Here is a 15,576-nt window from a genome sequence, read left to right as displayed (position 1 = left end):
CAGCTAAAAAAATAAGCAAAATGGAGCTGAATTTAGCTTGTTACAAGGTCTCTTAAAGCTAAACAGTCAAACAGAGAATTAACACTTTATACTTTTGACCCAGTAACCAAACCCCTGTGACCCTCAGTGCAGCACTAGCTATCCAACCAGAAACTACTACCTGAAATCATGAAGAAGGAAGAAGATCAAAAGAAACAACACCCAATATCCTCCATCTTGTCCCATACCTATTGCTATATTCTAAAACCCTCAAATTTAAAACCCTTCACCATGTGCAGTCACACACTTTTATTTAACTACACACCAGTGATTTTAACTCCATCACTCAAATTTGGGAGCCTTCTCCCAGGCCTCAGGTCAAAAGCAGTGTTCTACAGGGGGTCAGTGCCAGAAAGCACAGAAAGCTCCAAAATCCCAGGTTTCTGGGATCCAACATTTTGTGCTGGCACAAGTCATGAGGTAGCTCTGCTTGGAAGCCCAGCTATTCTCTACACACAGGGGTTGGAATTTTTAGTTATTATCTACACACAGGGGTTAGAAGGAGTTTTTAGTGAAAATTGAGTCTGAGTTGTGAGTATTGATGAGACAAACCTGAGGCACTTACTTGGGTTCACATTGCTCAATTTGTCTTGAAGTGTTACAGATAAGCCTGGTTTTAACAAATTGCAGCAGTACATTTTGGGTTGAGATGTATTTTTAGGAACAAATGTCTGAATACCATAAGCTTTTGGTGATTTATTCTTTTCCTTACCTGTGTTTGAAGGAGAGAAAAAAATCCCAGAAAGTACAAGATTCCTCTTTAAAAACTTGGATGAAACACACTTCTAATGGAAAATGAAAGTTTTAAATAGTTGAACACTTCTGAATTGAATTCTTATGAAAGACAGCAAAATTATTTTTCTCACCTGAAATAAGATTGTGCTACTCAGAACCAGGGAAAGGAGAAAATGCAAGTGGGGAATAGGAGAAGGAAGGGCAGCATTGGGGGGAGGGAAAGCAAGCTGGAAGTGATTTGCAGTGAAGAGTGGTGAAATTTTTAGAAAGAAGACTTTGTGCTGTCACATTGCTAAGGACTCCCCAAAATGTTACTGTGGGAAATGAGGACTGTGAAGATATTGATGGCTGTGGAGGAAGCACCTGGAAAAGCTGTTGTGCCTGTCCTGTGCCCAGAAGGAAGTGTTCTGTGTCCCAGTGCCACCTGCCATACTTTCCTGGTGTCACAGCACCTCTGTGCTCAGCACACTGTTCAGATGTCAGTGTGTCCACTGTTTTCCTGTGGGAGAAATGTGCTGAGAATGCAGACAGCTTGCCAGGCTGCTCTTTTCATTTTGGTGCTGAATTTGTTTGTTAAGCACAGCCATCCTTCCCCTTTGCCCAGCAGACAAATGCTGAGGTTCAGCATTCAGGTGCTTGGTGCAGGTTACCAGCCCAGCAGAGAAGCAGAGTCTCTCATATTGGCTCCATCAAGCTCAATAAAAGCTGCTCTGTTCTTACTACCCAGAGTGATTGATGCATTTTCTCAAAGAAAAGCTGGCATGCTGTTGCACTATGTTAAGAGTTTGCACCTGGGTGTACACTACAGAGCTCTGCCAAGAGAAACTCTGGTTTCCAAGCTTGTTAGCCTGCTGTTTGGAGATTTATATTTTTTGTTTGTTTCTTTCTTTTTTCTTTTTTTTTTTTTTTTTTTTTTTTTTTGGAAATCATCCCACATTAAATTAAAAAGGAGAACTTAGTAAAAGAAACCAGAAGGGATGGTTTGAGATGCTTCATTTGCCAGCAGTCTCTGAACTTGTGACCCTTTAAAATAAAGTGCTTGGGCTTTCCTGTGGGATGGCTCCCTCTGGGTGGAGGCAGGCTTTCAGGCTTGCAGGTCTTTAGGAAGGGGCCTTTGACAGCACAGGAGAAGTTGCAGTGTAGCATTCTCAGCTGGGACTTCCAGCAAGGAAAATTGTTCAGTTGGTTGGGGACTGTGATAAATCATGGTTCCCTTGGAGCACGCTGGGACTGCAGAGAGCTGGAAATAAATGCTAGGGAAATTCTGCTGTTGTAGTGGGCTATCTTTCAGGATGATGTATGGCTTTGTAACAGAAAGAGATCCCTTTGCTAGAACTGGGAGAAAACTGCTGCCTTCCATTGGGAAGGAGAACGTAACAATTCCCTGGTGTAAATCCACACTGCAGGCTTGCCCTGAAAGCTCTTCTGGCATGGGCTGCCTTGGCCTGGGAAACAAACTGGTGGTACTGGTGGAAGAGAGCCACTGAGAGCCCAGGGTGGTGGCAATTAGTTGGGACAGGAGCTTTGGCAAGAGGGTGGGGAATGCTGGTGGCAGCAATGACTTCCCCAGCGTGGCTGGGGAGGTGTTTGGGTGGCCTGGGATGCCACCTGCATCTCTGCCTCTTCACTGCCACGTTGTTCTGGGCAAGTAGTTTCTTTTTCATCAGCCTGTATAGGCTCCTTGTATAAGTTAATGAGTTTTAAGAGCTCTGTTTGTAATCTGTTTATCTCTGAAAGATCTGCTAGGCTTGGTCAACTGCCTCATTACCTGTGTTTATTTTGTTCAAATTCTCAGAATGCTACCTATACACTGTGCAGCATCAACTCAGCCAGGATACTCCAGGGGTAGGATTTTTTCCACTCAATTGGTTTCTAGTCTGTTCCTCTGAGTTGTGAACGTCAAGTGATCTGGGTTTTGCTGACTTTTGCTGATTTCTGACTGAAATTCAAAGATTTCTACAAAATTGAAAACTCTGCAAACTGAAATATAGGGAACTGATCCGCAAGGAGACAAATAAGTGGTGTTTCTCTAGTGAAGTGGGAATGGTAGGCTGGCTCTCGGGCTGGATTGGGACCAAGGCAATGTGTCTGTGTGTGTGAGGTCCTGCAGCCTGCAGATAGACACTGCTGAGCTCGAGTGCTTTAGTGCTGCCCTCCAGGCTCACACACACAGTGTTTGCCTGGGGATGGTGCAGTGCAACACCTGTAAGGATCTGAGCTGTGACTTGCCTGGTGCCTTCACAGGAAATAGGACAGTGCAGGCTTTGATGAGTGAACACCACCTTGCTGACAGTCACACCTCTATCAATGAGTGGCACAAGGAATCCCAGCTAATCACCTCATTTTGGTGGATCTGTGCTGTGAATTAATGTACCTGCTGTCACCTATCTCCACTGAAGTTTACTGTTTCTGCCTTTAGAACTGCAGCCTTTGGCCTTTTTCTGGTCCATGAAGTCATTGCCTTTTAGGTGTGATACAAGCCAGATGGGACCTGGACCTTCCTTCCAAAATGAAAACTCAACTAATTGTACTTTGTTTCTCTCCAGCTGCCTTTTGGGGAGATATCGCTTTAGATGAAGATGATCTGAAGTTGTTTCAAATAGACAGAACTGTTGACTTAACAAAGCACTCAGATGGCAACGCAAGACACACTTCAGGTAAGGGCAGCCCTGCTGGTGGTGCCTTCTCTCACCTGGTTTTGTGCTTAGGGAGGGGGATTTCCATTGCACTCGTGGTGCTGTTCCCACAGCCTGGGCAGTGCCTGCAGAGCTCAGTTATGGCACTGAGGGTGGGATCCTACTCTGAGCTTTGTTTAGTAAAAAACAAGTCACAGTTTGATGTAGCCAAATCCTATCTTGTCTGAAAGAGATTATCAGATTTATAGCACTGGTCTCTTTCTATGAGGAAATAGCTTTTTGATAATTTTTAAGGAAATGTGTTTGCAGTTGGGCCACTCAGTTTGTCAGGAGTTCTGACTCTTATTGTGCCCCCTTTTCTTTTCAGTGTATGATCTTAGTGGAATAAAACATTTTTTCAGCTGTCTGTCTAGTAAAAACCACTGCAGTTGTGCATACAGACTGCCCTAGAAGTGATATTCTAATCAAAATAGGTTAACAATTGTGTTGATTTTCTGTAAAGCCCATGCTCATTTTGTCTCCCTGTGCAACTTCAGTGTAAACTCAGTCTCATGCCAGACCAAAGTTGTTTCTTGACTCAGGAGCTCTGACTGGACTCCAGCTCTGACAGTCTCTGAAACACTCTGCAGCTGGTTCAGAGGGCTCCCCACAGTGTTTTTCCCTCTAGTTCACTTTATGCTGCAAGAGAGAACTAGCTGGAAGTCTGAGCTCTGAGAGGTACCAGAGGGAGACAACATCAGAGTCAACTTCTGTTTTTCTTTGCTATTCTGCCTCTAGGTTAGCAAGTAGGGTGAGAGGATGGGTAGAGGCAAAAATCACTGAAATTGTATATTCACCTGATCCCTGTGCAACTCAGCTCATATACCATCTGAAAGCCCTGGTGGCTGGTTCTCTTTCCTTGGCTTCAGAGCATCTATGTATGTAGGTCTGGTTCTGGGCATGAGTGGTCCAGCTTCCTATTGGGATGAGTGTGAAAGACAACACATCCAACACAGGCATATTTAATTGTCAGTGTAACTGAGATGCTGGATGCAAAGGGCTTTCCAGTTCTTCAGATTATGGGCAGCTCCCTGGCAATGCCATTGTCCTGCATTGCCATGTCACTCAGCCCATTCATATCATGGTTTTGGCTGTCACACATTCCTAGGTGGTAGTTATTAGGAAAAGAAGATCTGTTAGAAAATGAGAACTAAGTGGGACAGGCAGCATTAATCTCATTACATCCCTTTGTTGATTCCTGAAGTTAGATGAGGACACTGCTGGGAAAGCAAAGTCAGATGGTGTTTGAATGTATCAGTTTTCTCTGGTAACTTTTTCAGTTGTCCTGTCTAGCACATTTCTTTCACTTGGCACTGGTGCCAGGCTTGTGCCATCTGGAAAATGAACTGGATTTTATAGCTCACATCTGTATCACATAATGCTGGCACTGGTCTCTTACAGCCAGGGCTCATGTGGTGTGGTTCAGCCAGTCTCTTCCCTGCACTTTTTAGTGGTGCATCCTACAGTGCTTTGCCTTGGGTGAATGGAGATGTCACCTCACTCTCTTTCCCTTGTCCTCATCGCTAGCAGGCTTCATTTGTACCCCTGGGAGTGCAGCTGACAAATGGGCAGCCCCTGGGACTGTGATGCTTTCTGCAGAGCACACACAGAGGGATCTCTGTGGTCACCTGCCCTGTGAGGGGCTCCCTGCAGGGGCAGGAAGGGTTGATTTTTCTCTTGTGAGGCTTGTTTGACACTCATGTGAATTGTAAGAGGGTGGCCTACTTCAGCATGGTGGGGATTGGGCTCCATTCTTCCCCGGGAGAAAATCCTACTCCCTGCTTTATTTCCAATGGGAAGAATGCAACCTCTGTACAGAAACAGCCTAAGACCCTTTATGAATGGAACCTCTTGAATGATAACATTTCAGAGTTTCCTAAAGCTGTTAATCGGATTAGTTGTATAGTGGAGGAAGTACTTAATACCTATATACAGACACACAGGCTCTTCCTCCCTGGGAGCTGCAGTCCTGAACCTGGTATTAGGCTAGGCATTCTTCTTGCCCAGTGTTGTTCCCCTGTTCCCAGAAAATGCTGTTCAGCTGGGAGGAGAAGGGAAAATTGTGCCATTTGACACTGCTGGGTGTTGATAGGTGTGCACCCTGATAGTTTGTGTGGAGCATCTGCAGCTCTCAGCTCTGCAGGAAGATTGGGATTCCCAGGTACTTAGGAGTGATGGGACACATGGTCCTCTGGATCCAGTGACATTTCATGGCTTGAGGAAAAGCTTTGCCTTGGCTGGTAAAGACAGACACTGTCAGATGTTTCAAGTTTCCCCCTTCTTCACCCTCTCCCAGTCATTGTCTAGCAAATAGCCAGGTGCTTCTCTGGGTCCTTGAGAGAGAGAGGGGCAGGGAACCAGAGACTGCTTGGGTTCTGCCACAGATCTCTGTCCTGAGCTTGATTTCACAGCATGAGTGTGCTTCAGGCTTGTTTTCTCCATTAATTTCCTGCTTGAAGAAACACCATGGTCATGTTTCAGAAACTAAGGATTTGTGATCCTGCTTGACAGTAGAATGCCCTGAAGTTCAGTGTTTCCAAGCATTTTCTCAGCAAATATTGGAGTCAGTGTTTTATTCCTAGTATCTGAAAGCAGTGGACCAAATAGCATTGTCTCCTTGGTAAAGGCACAGAGCAGGATCATGGTTCCTTTCCTCTGGGGAATGCTGGCTCAGAACTCTCTGGCCATCCCCTCAAAAACTGCTCATGTGGATTTTAGGGGTGGCTGTCTCCTTGGTACCTTACTTCAGTGCTCCAGCAATGATGTTGTTCTTTGGCTTTGTCTGGGTTTCTCTGTCCAGTATACCCTGGATTCTTTTGTGTTTGTGGTCACATTGGGAGCTGACATTACACAGGGAATTAGCACCTCTTGTGTTATGTGCTTAAAGCCTTGCAGCCTATGGCCTGATAATCCTTACTCATGTGAGCAGTCTCATCTGCTCCTAAGGAGCTTCCTTCCTAAAAAATCATCAGGAAGAGTATTTATCAGTCAAGCATTGAAAACTGCAGTAGGTTTTCAATAGCATTTTGTGTGCAAGCATCCTTCTCTGATGCATTCATACAAGTGGAGTTTTCTTCAGACCCTGTGGAGGGCAAGGCAGGCATGGTGGTGGTGAGTGGAGCCCATTTAATCCAGGTAGTTGTGAGAAGTCTGCACGTTGATCTTGGTTCCAGCTCTGAGCTGTGTGAGTTAGTAGAGGATATTTGCAGTGGAGATTAACTGTGAGTGAATGCCAGGAGATGTGCTCTACCAAGAGGGCTCAGAGCTACCAACTAATTCATTTATTTTCAAGACCCTTTCCTGATTTCCCTGAAGGTTTTTTCCAAAGTGCTGTCGTCCAACCCAATTTTAGATTGTGATCATTACATGACTTCTGGGCTCCTTTCCACAGGTCTCTCAACCTCAGCTCTGTTTTACCTGAAACATAGTTTTATTCTAATTAGTGATCTGGCAAAAGAGCTGTTTAACGTTGAACATTTGACCTTTCTTTGAGTTGACAAAAGATTTTTCTAATTTTCTAAACCAGAATTTTTTTCCCCCTCATTGGCTAAGTCCTAAACTCAGACTTGCTTGTGATCTTTTTGTTTGTTGCTTTATATTCTAAGAAATCTTGCAGACCAAGCTATGTCCTCCACGTCACCTGCTCACACTGCTATCACCATCTGTAATACACATAAAATCTGCCAAACAAGGAATTTCTCCTGTTCCTTAAAAATGTTTTCCAGCTAGAAGAAGGGGCAAACAATGAGGCACATTGTTAAAATGCAGGTTTTAGCTGCCTCTCTGTCTCTGTTTCTGTGGGATTGAGTTTAGATGTTATGTTTACTGTGAAAATCAGGTGTTCTCATGCAGTGGTGTTGAAATGGATGCCCTTAGGATTTGGACCTGTAGAGAGACAGTAATGGCTCAGAGCATAATGAAATGAATCTGTTACCTGGGGATCTGCCAGTGAGTGCTATCTCAGCAAGCCCATGCATCACAACTCCTAATCACTTTGATGAAAGATTTTTCAAAAAGCTCGCATTTTAAAAGTTTCTTGGCGGTTTGTTTTTTTTTTTTTAACTCTAGTGAAAATATTTGCTGTTACAATATAATTTAGTGTAGAAGAAATTTGACTGAAAGCTTTGGGGATTCATCTGCTGCAATGGGAAAAAAGATAATCCAGAGGCAGGCTGGGAAATTGCACAGTATCACCTCTCTTTTGGACCCACATGAGCCCACTGTACAAGGTGATTATCTGCTGAAGCACCAACCACAGAGGAAGAATTATTTCTTGCCATGCCTCTTAGAGGTATGTGCCTGTTTAATACTAGCTGGCTTGATTTAGGTTTTTTTTGGCATTTTAGGGATTATGAGGACTTTTCTGATACATTACCCCTTCACCTGATCTTTGTATCATAGAGACAGTTTCTAGTCCTGAAAGGTTTGTCTGTTCAGGGTTTGGCAGCAGCAGGTCAGGAGCCAGGGGAGTCTGGCTGCCCTCTCTGGTGCCATGCTGTGCTGGGCTTGCTGCTGAAGGCTGGCTCCATCTCCCACTGGCACCAAGAATGCTTTTCAAGAACAGTCAAAACACGTTTTCTTCACCTCTCATCCTGAGCCTTTCACACTGCCACAAATGACTGGCAGAAGAAATCCCATGAGCAACTTTTCTAGCTGGAGTATTGCTCCAAATAGCAGTGCAGCTGGGAGAGGGATGTATTTGAACCCAGGCTCTCTGCTGAAATCAGGAGAGACAGAGGCCACTGTCAGGGGCTGGAGGCTCTGACAGCAAATTCATGCAAGCAATTCTCTGACAAAGGAGGCAGACAGGAGTTCTGCATTAAACCTTGTCTTAAGAGCAGGGCCCTGGTTCATTGGCACAGCTCTGCTGTTCTTGAGTGTGCAGTGAAGGTGCAGGCAGCTGCTTTGCTTCCTCACCACATCTGCACAAGGGCCTGTCTGCAGCAGCATGCTTTGCTTGTTCTTGTGTGAAGATGCTCATGGTCACTGTCTCTGGTTGCATTCTTGAGGAAAGGCATGGATTCCCATGTGAGCTGGGTTTGCTTGCTGCTGGAGTGCAGCTCTCCTGCTGAGAGTTGTGCTGCTTAACCTCAGCCTGAGAGCAGGACTTCTCCAGTGGAATCCTTAAGGTACTGGTGGCAGTGACAGGCAGGGTTCCTGCTGTTTCACTTTGTGAGAGCTTCCTCAGGGTAGGGGCTGTGGCAGTAATAGTGCTGCACATTACTTGAGTCCTCTTCAATGCTGCTCTTGTGTTTCTAGTGAAATTTAACTTAGTGCAAAATATACTTCTAGAAGACTGCAAAATCCAGGGTTTAGACTGTGACTAACTGAGATTCCAGGGAAGATCTGATTTATGGATTTGAAAGCAAGACTGTTAAATTCAGCTGACTTGACACATGCTTGCCAAACTCAGGTGGTCTTGCCCTTGTAACTCATATTTGATGCTCTACTGTAGTGTCACTTGGTTCAGGGTAGGAGTGGACTTCAGCATTGCTGGATTGCACAGAACCACAGAGTCATTTAGGGCTGCTTGGAGCTCAGCCTTTAATTCATTTAGGCTTAGAGCAAGTCTGTGGGTTGTGCTAACTTAACCTGAGCTGTATTGGTCATAATTGGCCAGGAGCAATGCAATAACCATGTGCATGCTGTAACATAACCCACATCTGTGAGCTCTCTGCAGGGGTCTGCTCTTTCCCTGGGAGATTTTAGTGAAGGTTGCTTCCTCCTGTGTGAGTAGAGGAGCATCCTTGTTCCAGCAGACCTGTCTGAGGGCTCTGTCCAGCTGTCTGCATACCTCCTTTCAGTTTTCCACAGCACCTGAGGTGCACTCTGGGGATGCCTCTGCAATCCAGGCACATTTTAACAGGAAGAGGAGCCTCAGGAGTGGAAAGGTAGGTGCCTAGAGCCTGGCCTGATGCTGAGGTTTGGTTAGCTGTGCCAAATGATTTTCCTATGATTAGCCCAAATGTTTACCTCTATGAGTTGATTCAAACAGGGGTTTTACCAGAGCAGACAACCATGAAATGAATTTCCCACAGTTCTGTAGTTTGCTAAGGCAAAGCAGGAGCTCCCCTTTGGAAGAACTGAGTCCTCTAGGGCTGAGAGTGTTCTTGTTCACTCTGCTTTTCTGAGTTACCCCTGTCCCAAATCTGCACTTCTGTCCAATAAGCCAGTGATGTCTCTGCAGAAAAGCAGATACTGCTTTTTCTTCTCCCAGCCCAGAGTCTTACAGTCCTATTGCAACCTTCTCAGACTTGTCTGATTTTCTCCAGCATAAAGATAACTGTCTAGAAATCCCATCCCCTTAGCTGGTGAACCTTCTAATTCCCCTTGTAGTTAAGACTCTTCCACTAGAAAATGCCTATCTTTAGGTTTGATATTTTCACACCAAATGCTTTTCTTTATGGATTTCTGAGTGCCAGCTTGAAGTCTTTTCTGGAAATTATAGAGAGGGATTTTTCTCATCTCAGAGATGCACTTTTTTTAGTCGCAGAACTAGAATCTGCCAGTCTGGTGCTTGCTGGTAGGAGAGAAGGTGATCAAGTCAAGATGCAAAGCATGGAGTGTGTATATGTGCAAAAGGGACAGATCTCCCTTGTAGAGTTGGGAAGAAACCCTGAGTCAGGACAGCATGGCTGTCAGGAGTGGGGAATTCAGATTATTGGCCACACCTGCCTGTTGTCAGTGCCTCCTGTGCAGTGAGTGCTGCTTGTGATCTGCCTGAGTAGCAACAAGAGGTGCTGGAGCCTTTACTCCACCTATTCACCAGCAGATATGCAGGCTCTGATTTTCTTTCAGCTTGGGTCTTTCCAGTATGGCTCATTGCTTTGAAACCAGGTGGGACTGGTGGGCTTGCAGTGTTCCTTTACACACGTGGCTGTGGTGTTCCAGATTTGTGACCAACAGAAATGAAATCTATCTTTTTTTCCCCCTTGCCTTGTGATCAAGGTTCTGCAGGGCAGGTGAAGACAGTCCCAACAAACAGGTGCTGAGTACACCTGAATGGGCAGAGCACAGCCCTGTTATTTGCTCCACATTTCCTGTGGACTAAGATGTTCTTTTTCCTCTTGTCTAAGTTCTCAGTGGCAGCTGGTCACATGCAAAGTTTGTTTTGTAAATGCACTCTTCCCTGAAATCAAGTTTTCTGGATGGTGGCCTTCCACCTGTCAAAATAAGAGGTTTGATTTCTGCTGTGCAGTCAATGTTCAGCCTTATGCAGTTTTTTTTTCAGTGGTTTTATGAACTCTGCAATATTGCTCAAATGAATCCATCCAAATAATAAAGCTTTCTCCATTGTAACAAAAATCCTCTGCTATTTCAAACTCTGCCACTTACTCGTTCCTAGTGGAAACTTTAGCTGTGCTTATCTTGTGAGTCACAATTCATATGCTTCTTTCAGAAACCATCCAGGAAGGCAAGTAACTCAGTAACACTCTTGTCAAATGCTGCACTTCAGAAATTAAATAGCAAGGATTTTGTTAATGAGCAATTAACATTATTTAAAATCATCTGCAGAAACTATCCATTGATGCCATGGTTGAAGCTGCTTCCAAACAGCCTGTTTCTATACTTTCTTCCTCTTCAGCCTGGTGCCACCACCAGCTTTGGGCATAGCTGCTGCAGTTTTCCTGCAAGATGATGCCAAATCCCTGCTGCTCCCTGCTTAACTTTGCCAGGTTTTGGATCCCAGCCCCACTGCTTTCCCCATCCTCAGAGGTCTCTTGGGCACATCTGAAGCACCTGGGAGCTGGTACTGGTTGGCACTATTAACCCTTTCTGGAGCTGGGGTAATCACCATGTAGGAGCATTTATAACATCTGATTTCTGTTTGCAACTGTCGTGCTCTTGATCGCTCTTAATTAAATTTTCTTTTGCTCTCGTCTACAGCTGGTGTGTCACATTTGGAGGCTGTTCCTTTTACTGGTGCCAGAAGAGTCTGAATGCTCTTTTGTGTTTAAGTGGAGGTTATTAAATAGCTTTATATTAATTAACTGTGATGAAGGGAACACATGGGCAAATGTACTTGAGGAGATCAGTTTATCCATATGGAAATTACATTGAAAGTTAAATCCATTACCCTAATTGTAAAATTCGACAGTGCTTGGCCAGTAACTGTGGAATTGACTAAATCATGCATTTGTGCTTCAGAGCTGGGCAAATGCCTAATTTCCTTGAATATTTGCTCAAATGAAAAATTGCATTTCCCTCCATTGCCTAAGCTGCCTTGTCATTTCTGAGAGTGTTTTAGGCAAATGAGTTTGGAGGCAGAAACAGTCCAAGAGGGAGTAGGGTCTGATAAGCTCTGAGAGCAGTCACTGCAGGATGGTCACTCTGAAAGACTGGCTGGGTTGTCTTGACCCTCAGGCTCTCTACTTTCAAGCAGGAATGTTGCTGTGTCCACAAAATAAAAGTCGCTTACACGGGTCAGAAAAATGTCTGGAAGATCCAGGGAACAATCAATTGCCAAAATGGCTTGTTGGACAATAGCAAAAACCAAATAAATTACAAGCTGTAAAGTGCTCGTGGTTGATTCTGAGCAGAAAGGGGTTACATTTGTGGAATAAATGTGTTCACTTTGAGCCACTTGTTCAGGCTTAATTTGGAGACAAGGCTGATGCTTGTAGCTGCAGTGGACAAAACCCCTTTGCTGCAGCTCCCTTTTCAAATGGTGAGGACAAAGTATTTATTCAGCTGTCAAGAGGGGAAAGAAAGCAAATTAGTTTTAGGCTGGAACACTGGACTGTGTTTGCTGTTGTGTTTCTGAGGCCAGATGGTGACTTGGACAGCCCCAGGGAATGGGTAACAAGTTTCTCCAGGGCAAAGATCAGAAGCAAAAGGAAATATTCAGATTATCTTGCAGTTCCACTTCCTAGAGAGAAAAAGGGAGTGTGAGATGCATCAGGCAGTGTTAGGGAGGGGATTAGCCTCTCCTTTTCTTCAGTTGTTGCTGAGTCCTGGAGTCAGTGTGTGCTAGGGTGGGTTTGGGACCTGATCCCCCTGGCAGCTGCAGCTGTCCCTGGAAGGACAGGGCAGCTCCACCAGCCCCAGCTGGGGCACTTGCTCCGTGGGGAAAGTGCCTCTGCCCTGAGTCCTCAGCTCCCCCACAGCTCTTCTAATGACACCAAGTGGTTTGGGCACCTGTTTCACCAAGCAGTCAGGGAACACCATGGGCAGGGAGATGCTCTGAGGTTACCTAACAGTGGCTACATGTGGCTTGTGCTGCCAAAGTGTTTTAAGTCCCACTTTTCCAGCCTCTGTGCTGCCTCAGTTTCCCTGGTTTGGCAGGTGGTTTCAGGTGTTCTTTAAATGAGCTGTGGTGGAGTTGGTAGGTAACCAAGCAATGAGGTGTTTCAGCAATATCTGCTTAGGCTGCTCAACTACCTGTTAAACATGGTTCAGGCTCCCAGGGCATAAGAAAGTACCAAAAACTCTCCAAGAAGCTCCAGGACTGTGAGTGTCTGAATGTCTAGGCAGAAAGTGAAGTGGAAGAAAGGTCTCTCTAGTGGCACAAAACATTCTTAGTGAAAGGAGTTTTAATTCAATTACAACTTAGCTTCCCATGTGAGTGTTTTCATTTTGAGTTAATTTTTATCCAGTATAAACAAGGTAGGGGAAAACAAGAGGATTAGGAGGGCTGGAGGGGAGGAGCAGCCTGGCTGGGTTGCTGAGAGCCCTGGGCTCTCCCTGGAAGCCACAGCTGGAGCAGGGCAGGGAATGCTGCAGGGCAGCACAGGGAATCGTGCATGGCCCTCTCTGCAGCAGCCTGGGGTGCACTGAGGCTGAAGAAATTACACTCTGCAGGTCAGAAGGAAAGGAATGTCAGCCAGGGGGGGCTGTGAGGTTGGTACTGTCTGCTAGGACTGCAGTGGGTGAACCCAAGCCAGCTCTTACAGTTTCCTTATTGCCTGCAAGTTCACTTGTTTATCTTTCCTTCCAAAAGGGAGACAGGGAGGGAGGGTGGTTTTTTGTGAATTGAGAGGAATGTAACAGTGAGGCAGACACTTGTTGCAAGTAGATCTTGACCCATCAGATTGACAAGAAGTCAGTGCAAGGGGATGGGGATAGTTGGTACTATGCACTACTCGATTTATATACTGGGAGGGGAGAAGTCTTACACCATGTGTGGGGACCTGGATAGACAACAGAGACATGCACATGGCCAAAATACTCATGTGCTCACTTTAGCTTTCCATTTTCACTTGCCTATGTAAAAGCATTGTACTTGCAGGGCTCTTTCTCATTGGAATAAACCAGTGAGATGACACAGGTTGTAGGAAACTTTTTTTTCTTAATTTTACCTCTCATTTATCTGTCTTTTTACCCTAGGGAACAGAAGTGATTGCTACATCCCACAAGGAAAGACCCCCTTCAGTCTCCTCAGTCCTTCCTTTTATCCAGAGAATGTTGATCCCCTTAAGCATTAAGTCTCAGTTGAAAGGTTGGTGGAGAGGTTGGGTCAGATTGTCCCCTTTCTTGCAATGCTTCTTTAAAAGAAAGATGCATCACAATATCTTACACTTCCAGAAGAGCAGGGAGAATCCAGGGAAAATGCAGGGTGTTTGGGAATGGTGCTGCCTGCACTTCTGCTCTGCCTGCCATTCCACTCCAAATACAGCTGGCCAGCAGATCTTGGTCCATTAAGTGCTTTGCAGCTCATGTCTGTGGCAGCCCTGGGTTTGCTTAGCTGTGCTCACCTTCCTCCTCTCATGAACTTCCCTGTGAGGCCAGTGTCCTGCTTCCCTGCACAAGCATTCACAGCTGATGAGGGGATGACACATCTGCCTGTCAAGCCTCTGGACCTTGGGACTCTCCTGAGTTATTGCAGCTAGTCAGCTTACTCTGAATATGAAAAACAGATTCCTGCAGGGAATTTGGGGTTCAGAATTCTTCCTTTCTTTAATTTATTTTTCTTTAAGTAAATTGAGGGAACTTCAGCTCTTCCACTGACAGGAAATGCTGAAGGATATATCTCAAATCATTTGCTCAGATCTCCAGGGTATGGGGGTTTATGAAAGGCTTTTGCTATAGACTCTCCACCAGCTCTGGGAAACATCTGTTCTGCATTCTGAATGCATTTTCCCAGCAGAAATTGTTTTAATAAAATCATCACTTTTTCTGTGCTTAGAAAACCCAGTGAAATAAAGTTTTTTCCTTTGCTAAACAGTTCTTGACCACTGGTTAATGAAGTTAAAAACTGCATGTAACAATGTTTGACTTACAGTGTTTTTCCAGGAACTTCACTGATGGTCATAATATGAACTCACCAGAACTGAAACTCTGAAGAATGGCTAGTGTTTAATGTTAACTGCACTACTTGTTTTTGTTGGTGCTTCATTGCAGGCTCTGTTTGAAATCCAGTCTCTAAGCCATGGCATGTGAATAGCCTGTATATTGAGTGAAGCAGGGTATTCTAAGGCATGGGTAGGGGAAGTGAAATTGTTAATTTTTCAAAAGTATTTTTTTTATCACTGTGTTGTAACCCAGCTCTGAAATGGCCTTTTCTCCACAGTAAGATGGATTAGAAAAAGTCTTGCTGCGGTTCGATTCACCTGAGAGCAAATAATTATGTGCACAGCCAAGTTACTCACTGCTAAATCAGAAAAATTGGAAAATCTGTCAAAATCCTCAGTGGTCACTGTGGACTCCTTTGTGCTCAGCAGAGGGAATGAGCATATGGGTGGTAGCTGCCTTCAGAGTTCAGCTGTGGAATCCCTTCCCTGTGTGGACAGCAACCGGGAAAGAGAAAGGAAAACTCCATGAACATGAAAAGATTCTTCATTAGTCTGGAGAGGAAAAATTATCCTGGCTTGGACCTGCTCTGAAAATGGTTTTGATTTTAATGGGAACTTTTACAGTTTGAAAAAAAGAGAGGTGTTACAAGCTTCATCCCATCCAATTTCCTGTGTAAGAATATTCTGTGTTCTCAGTCTGCAATAGGACAACTACAATTCCTATTGTCACTAGTTGGGTTTTAGACTAACATTATAGATAGGCATAATTTGAAAAAGAAGTTTGATTCAGGCTAGACTGATGTTTCTCCTTTGTTTTCAGCTGGGTAACTCATCTTGCCTCAGAGTAGCATTTTCCAATGAAAGCTCAAAGATGGATGGTGCTAAAATGTTTTGGA

General features: G+C 44.7%; 1 protein-coding gene across 1 annotated transcript in view; it reads left to right on the top strand.

Moving 5' to 3' along the window:
• Positions 1-15,576, top strand: part of TLL2 (tolloid like 2) — an 83,766-nt gene that overhangs the window by 26,916 nt on the left and 41,274 nt on the right. Inside the window, exon 2 of the mRNA XM_056495419.1 lies at positions 3,321-3,431. Within this exon, the coding sequence (XP_056351394.1) occupies positions 3,321-3,431 (111 nt within the window). The remainder of the gene's footprint in view (positions 1-3,320; positions 3,432-15,576) is intronic.

This window comes from Oenanthe melanoleuca, chromosome 6 (genome assembly GCF_029582105.1).
Source record: "Oenanthe melanoleuca isolate GR-GAL-2019-014 chromosome 6, OMel1.0, whole genome shotgun sequence".
Taxonomy (NCBI): Eukaryota; Metazoa; Chordata; class Aves; order Passeriformes; family Muscicapidae; genus Oenanthe; species Oenanthe melanoleuca.
The sequence above is the reverse complement of the archived record's forward strand: the minus strand, read 5'-3'. Positions and strand labels throughout refer to the sequence as shown.